The following is a 6,886-nucleotide window of genomic DNA, read 5'->3' as shown; positions in this document are numbered from 1 at the left end:
GAAACAAGGAGAGCAGGGTTGGAAAAGAGATAGCAGATAGGGTTGATGAAAGAGTATTAGGATGGTTTGGATACATGGAAAGAATGAATGAAGAAATATTAGTAAAAGGTGTATGGAAAGCAAAGGTGGATGGAGTGAACATGAGGGTACAACTGAGGATGGGATGGATGGATGGATGTGGTGAAAGGGGTGTTGAGGAGAGGGATGTCTGTTGAACAGGGAAGGGGGAAAAGGTGATAGATAGGGTTGAGTAGAGAATGGCTGTGTATAGGTGATATTATGCAAGTAAGGTAGTGGTTGGGGGTTTAGTGAGTGGTTATGTATGAATGATATTTGATACAACCTGAAGAGATGCCGATTAAGTGTTGTAGCCTTGATGTTGTGCTATGTCTTGCTGCATTGTTTCTGACCCAGAGAAGTAGGTAAGTTATAGGGATAACCTGTCATCCATGAGGAGCGAAGGTGAGGGGGAAGAAAGGATGGTGGATGGGAGTGGAACAGATACAGGTGGGATATACCCTTTGACTTTGTCTACCTACCTGGTAAGGGAGCAAAGCCCATGGTATGTAGATAGAGTACACCAGGTGGAGAAAAGTGGGAGGTGAGCCAGTTGTTGTTTGCTGATGACACTGCGCTTGTAGCAGGAGCAGAGGAGGGATTGAGGAAGTTAGTGACAGAGTTTGAGAAGGTGTGTGAAAGAAGGAAGCTGAAGATAAATATGGGTAAAAGTAAGGTGATGAGATGTACAAGGGGAGAGAGTGATAGCAAGCTGGAGGTGAGCATTAAGGGTGAAAGACTGGAGGAAGTGGATAGTTATAGATACTTGAGAGCGAATGTGGCAGGAAAGGGAGGAGTGTGGGTGGAGGTAGAATGTAGATTGAGAGAAGTGAGTAAATGCCTTGGTGGATTGAAAAGTGAAATGATAAATAGACATCTGGGAATGGATGCTAAGAGGAGGTAATATGAAGGAGTGATTGTGCCAACAGCATTGTACGGGGCAGAAACATGGAACATGAGAGAGGAGGAGTTTGAATGTATTTGAGATGAAATGTCTGAGAAGTATGATAGGGGTTACTAGGCTAGATAGTAAGAAATGAGGAGGTGAGGAGGAGAAAAGGGGTGGAAAGGGAGTTGGGAGATAGGGTTGATGAAAGGGTATTAGGATGGTTTGGACACATGGAAAGAATAAGTGAAGAATGATTAGTAAAAGAAGTGTGGAAGGAGTGAATATGAGGGGGCATCCTAGGATGAGATGGATGGATGGGGTGAAAGGGGCATTACAAAAGAGAGGAAAGACAGGAGAGGACAGAAGATAGGGGTTGTGTATAGATGATGCTGTGATGCATGAGGGGGAGTGGGTGGGGGATGTGGGGAGAGGAAGTATGTACGAGGAAAAAAATTGACGCAGCTCGAAGGGATTTCTCCCCGTCTCCTTTTCTGCACGAGGGGACAGGGGGGGGTCGCTGAATTTATGAAGCGGCCTTGCTGTGGATGTGCTGTGTCTTGCGACACTGCTTCTAACCCAGGGCAGTGGACAGGATGCAGGGATGACCCGTCATCCAGGAGGTGCCAAGATAAGAGGGAGGGTGGAGGGGAGTGGAATATATAGGAAATAGAATGGGTGTGAGTGGTTTCTATGCCTTTTTCTTTTTGGCTACCCCCCATGTAGGGGGAAATCCTTTGGTATATGTATGTATGCCTTTTACATAGTGCCCACATATATGTGTGCACAAATTTCACAAAAAAAAATGTTAATTTATGTTACTTGTCAGTCTACAGTATGACCACAGTTACACCAAATTTCCTGAAGTAAAGATGTTCCACAAATGTATAGTATATGTGATATAAGTTGGACTGCATAATGTAATTTACAAAGTATACTCATGCTCTCAGTCAGTCAACCACTTCAACAACAATGGCTCAGAGATGAGTGCAAGTGTTGTATTTTGTTTTAGAAATGTTACAAAAACACACATTGATTGCTTCTGTCTTGTGGCAAGAGCTCCAAATCTTTCATAACAATTGGTTATATTTATCAAAGGTGATGTGTGGATTTTAAATACAAGTAATCCCTGGGTAGAATTCTAGAATCACACTAAGACACATTTAATATGAAACTTGCATTGTCCAATAACTCCTAACTTAACCATTCCATAGAAAAAATAGATCTTGCAAATCTAAAAATGAAAAGTGTGATTTCATGGTATTTGAATAGAACCAATGCCTATTCTTGTTCAACAGAAGGATATAGCAGTCAAAAGGAACTATCTTAGCTAACCTTTTTCAGAGAAGGCTCACACCACTGTTCTCGCCTCACCCTCCCCTGCTTTCGAGTTTGTGTGCATGCAGGAGTGTACTTTCAATACCTGCCAATTCCTTTGGTTTTACAGTATGTTGTATCATTTGTTTTTAACTTATCAAGGCAGTTGTAAGATAAAGTTCAGGTTGTCCGTTTCTTTAGGATTTGTATACCTATGGATTGGCCAGGCCACAAGTTAAAATTTGCCCCAGGTGCAACCACCACACACTACAAGGCCATGTACTAATAACACCCAGACAATAACATAGTACGGTACTGTATCTCTTCTATAAGTGATTTATGGTCCTGCCCAGAGGCTGTTCCCAGTTTCCTAGAGGCCTCTGGTCTTCTGCAAGAGAGACCAGAAGCAACAGATTGATTGATTAAAATACTTGTGCATAATTTACTATATTTAAGTTTGAACTTGTAACCCCCAAAATTTGTCTTCTGTGCTAATTTTTTTCTTTTCTTTGTTCAGAATTTCACAATGCCAAAAAACAAGAAATTAGAGTCTGATTCTGATTCAGATTCAGATTCTGGACCAGAAGACGTAAGTGTAATATGCCCCTGTTAACAGATGTTTGATAACTAATCCACTATACATGTTACTAATTTACTGCAGATATTCTGTATTGAACAAAGTTGTCTTATGCTATCGAAAATAGACTAAAATGTTGCAAATTTGTTTTGCCTTTCAGAGAACTCCTGCCAAGAAAAGTAAATCCTCAAATAGTGGAGGTAGTTCAGGCTTACGTAATAAAGATGGGGAAATATACTGGGAGTTGGAACGCAATAAAAGAATAACAGTTCGTGAATTCCGGGGAAAAGTACTCATTGATATTAGAGAATATTATGAAGGTGGAGGAGAATTGAAACCAGGAAAAAAGGGTATGTATGAATTCTATACTTGTAACAGTATATCTTTGCTACGTAAATGCTCCATTTTTGTGATTAAACCAATTTTACTCATTTCCTACTTGCGCTGAATGGCCTACCGGCTCCAGCGCTTGGCCTTCAAGCCAAAATTTTCATAAATCAATCAATCATTTCCTACTTGGTTTTGTGTCATGTCTCAATCTTCCTCAATACCTCCAGTTTCAGTTTTACATCCTCTTGGTATACATGTACCAAGATGTAGAATTAAAACTGGAGGTATTGAGACATGGCACAAAATTTTTACATCCTCTTGGTACAAAATCTTAATGGCAGTGGTTAATGATGTTTTACCCTAAATAAAAAATATTGTAATATTTGAACCTTATAACAATAAATTCATGAGGTAGCTTATTGGCCCCAGTGTTACCTTTAGTTACTCCCACTCTCCTGCCAATTGACCATATAGAAACGGACTGAGTTTGAGTGTGCCTCAGGACCATTGTCAGCTATCATAGGGATGTGGGTTTTGCAATCATTAAAACTTAAATCACCAATTTTATGGGCGATATTGGCATCATACATGCCTTGCTTGAAGTTTAACCTTACTGCCTTTCAGTTCCAATGTGCTTTGGTTCTTTTCTGTCAGCATTTCCCACATTGCTTCATAGGTAACTACCCCACAATTTTCAATCAATATTGTATTATTTTTTTCTCTTCACAGGCATTTCCCTCTCACCATCACAGTGGATTAAGCTGAAGAGTTTGGTTGATGATGTGGATTCAGCCATACAAGATAAATGTTGAATTATCTTTTTTTTGGTAGGAGCTAAATTGGTGCTTACTACCAAGTAAAACAACTGAACTTTCATCTGAAGGAATAGAATTTAGTAGTTTCTTTAAAGTTTGTATGGAAATTCAGTACAATAAACTACCATGATTATACCAAGTTTTAATGTCTTGTTAATTTCCCATGCAAATAACTTGGAAGTGCGTATCACACTACAATACAAGGGGGAAATGATGGGTAAGGTTGATCAGTGCTTGGTCAAGATTTGGGTTTATAGAAAAAAATGGCTGAAGAAATATAAAGTGGGTGGACGGAACTTTATAGATAGACAGGGTGAACGGAACATTGGATGCAAGAGGAATATCTGAGCAGGAAGGGGAATGGGCTACAAATTGATGCAAGTGGAGATTGGTTGAAAGTTGTGAAATTACTCAAAATATATAGAGCAACAAGCCAGGAATCTTTGAAAAAAGTCTATCAATAAATTGTTTCACTAAGGTGACCCACAATTGCAAGCAGAATCCTTGGAACTTCCCACATTTCCATGAGAAGATATTTTAGAGAATGGTCAGTGGGTCTTTCGAAATTATGAGCTGAAGGTGATAGGAAGAGGAGAGCAGTTGCTGATTATCAGCTCTTCATGTGTGAAAAAGTACATACATATACCAAGGCTTTTTCCCCCTTACATGGGAGGTAGCCAAAAAGGGAAAGGCATAAAATCACCTCCACCCACTCCATCCCTGAATACACTCCACACCCCTCCACCCTGTCCACTGCCCTGGGTCAGAAGCAGTGTCGCAAGACATCACATCCACAGCAAGGCCGCTTCATTAAATCGGCGACCCCCCCATTGCATAAAAGAATAGGACGGGGAGAAATCCCTTCGGGCTGAGTCAAATTTTGCTCACACATACTACCTCACCCCCCATTCCACCTCATGCAATCACAACATCATCCATATACAACCATTCTCCATTTTGTCTTCTGTCCTCTCCCGTCCTTCCTCAACAGACATTCCCCTCTTCCCCAAAGCCCCCTTCACTCCATCCATCCACCTCATCCTAGGACGTCCCCTCATGTACGTCCCCTCATGTTCACTCCCTCCACATCTGCCTTCCATACCTCTTTTACTAGTCTTTCTTCACTCATTCCTTCCATGTGTCCAAACCATCCTAATATTCTTTCATCAACCCCATCTCCCAGCTCCTTTTCCACCCGTTCTCCTCCTCATTTCTCACTCCATCCAGCCTAGTAACCCCCATCACACTTCTCAGACACCTCATCTCAAACTCCTCTCTTCTTCTCCCATGTTCCATGTTTCTGCCCCACGCAGTGCTGTTGGCACAATCACCCCCTCATACAGCCTCCACTCCCAAATGTCTATTCCTCACCACACCCTCCAATCCACCAAGGCACCTACTCACTTCTCTCAATCTACATTCTACCTCCACCTCCTCCTGCCACATTTGCACCCAAGTATCCAAAACTATCCACCTCCAGTCACTCTCCGTCAATACTCACCTCCAGTCCACTGCCACTTTCACCCCTTGTACATCTCATCACCTTACTTTTACCCACATTTATCTTTAGCTTTCCTCTATCACATACTCTCTCAAACTCTGCCACCAACTTCCTCAATCCCTCCTCCGATCCTGCCACAAGCGCAGTGTCGTCCGCAAACAACAGCTGGCCCACCTCCCACTCCTCTCCACTTTCCCCAACCATCTCCAATCCCTTGCATTTACTTCTTGCACCACCCCATCCATGTATAAGTTGAACAGCCAGGGCGACATAACGCATCCTTGACGAAGTCCCACCTTTACCTCGAACCACTCACACACTCCATTTCCAATCCTGACACAAGCTCCACCACTCTCACAAAAACTCTTGACAGCTCCCAGAAGCCCCCCTCCCATCCTGTACATCTGCATAACCTCCCACAGTGCCTTTCTGTCCACCCTATCATAAGCCTTTTCCAGATCCATAATAGCCCAAAAAACATCCTTCCCCTTTCCTATAGCTTTCTCACGTCTTACCACAAAGATCTGATCTACACAACCTCCACATGTCCTAAATCCACACTGTTCCTCTCCTAATCCTCCCATAAGCCTTCCCAACTACACTTAAGCTAATCCCTCTGAAACTACTACATTCACACTTGTCCCCTTTTCCCTTGTAAAGAGGAACTAAACAGGCAGTCCTCCACCCTCTCCAGCAAACATTAAATAACCTCACCAGCCAGTCCACCATCACTGTACCCCCCTTTTTCAGACACTGCACGGCATCCATCCAGACCAGGTGCCTTACCTGCTTTCATCATAACAACTGCCTTCACCTCATCCTTCCTTATTTCTCCTCACTCACCATTCTCATTTTCTTTGCATTTCCCACTGCAGCTATCTTTCCCTCCCCATCCTCCTTCACACTCAGCAACTCCCTAAAATATTCCGCCCATCCTCCCCTTACCATCTCTCCATCTGCACCTTTTACCTTTTCTTCTCTACTTGATTCGCCTCCTCTTCCTCTCTTAATTTCTTTCCAAAAATGAGGAGGATAGATGGAGAAAGAGGAAAGGGACAAAAGGTAGGGAGGTTCTTAGAGTGAACTCTGAATGAAAAGGAGAAGGAGTACGGAAAGAAGCTGAAGGAGGAGTGGAAGGGAGTAAAGGATAAAGTAGAGCTGGGTGTGGAGGAGGAATGGGGATGGTTCAAGGAGGGAGTCGTAAAGTGTACAAGGATGGTGTGTGGAACAAGGACGACAAGGGGAAATAGAAGGGTAGTGAATTGTGGGATGAGGAAACAAAGGTGGTTGTAGAAGAGAAGAAGCGAGCTTTCATAGATTGGTTACAAAATGGGACGGGGGAGTCATGTGAGAGGTGCAAAGAAGGGAAGGGTGAGGTGGGAGTGACAGAAAATTTTGAAAAG

At 42.7% G+C, this 6,886-nt stretch overlaps 1 protein-coding gene across 1 annotated transcript in view; it reads left to right on the top strand.

Moving 5' to 3' along the window:
• The window catches only part of Ssb-c31a (single stranded-binding protein c31A), a 16,243-nt gene extending 12,121 nt beyond the window's left edge, over nt 1-4,122 (top strand). The window contains exons 2-4 of the mRNA XM_076187880.1: nt 2,778-2,849; nt 2,998-3,187; nt 3,897-4,122. Coding sequence (XP_076043995.1) covers nt 2,787-2,849; nt 2,998-3,187; nt 3,897-3,979 — 336 coding nt within the window. The 5' untranslated portion in view covers nt 2,778-2,786 and the 3' untranslated portion in view covers nt 3,980-4,122. The remainder of the gene's footprint in view (nt 1-2,777; nt 2,850-2,997; nt 3,188-3,896) is intronic.
• The last annotated feature ends 2,764 nt before the right edge of the window (nt 4,123-6,886 follow it).

The sequence above is a fragment of the Oratosquilla oratoria genome, chromosome 7, assembly GCF_046742065.1.
Source record: "Oratosquilla oratoria isolate Oo_2021 chromosome 7, ASM4674206v1, whole genome shotgun sequence".
In the NCBI taxonomy this organism is placed as follows: Eukaryota; Metazoa; Arthropoda; class Malacostraca; order Stomatopoda; family Squillidae; genus Oratosquilla; species Oratosquilla oratoria.
The sequence above is the reverse complement of the archived record's forward strand: the minus strand, read 5'-3'. Positions and strand labels throughout refer to the sequence as shown.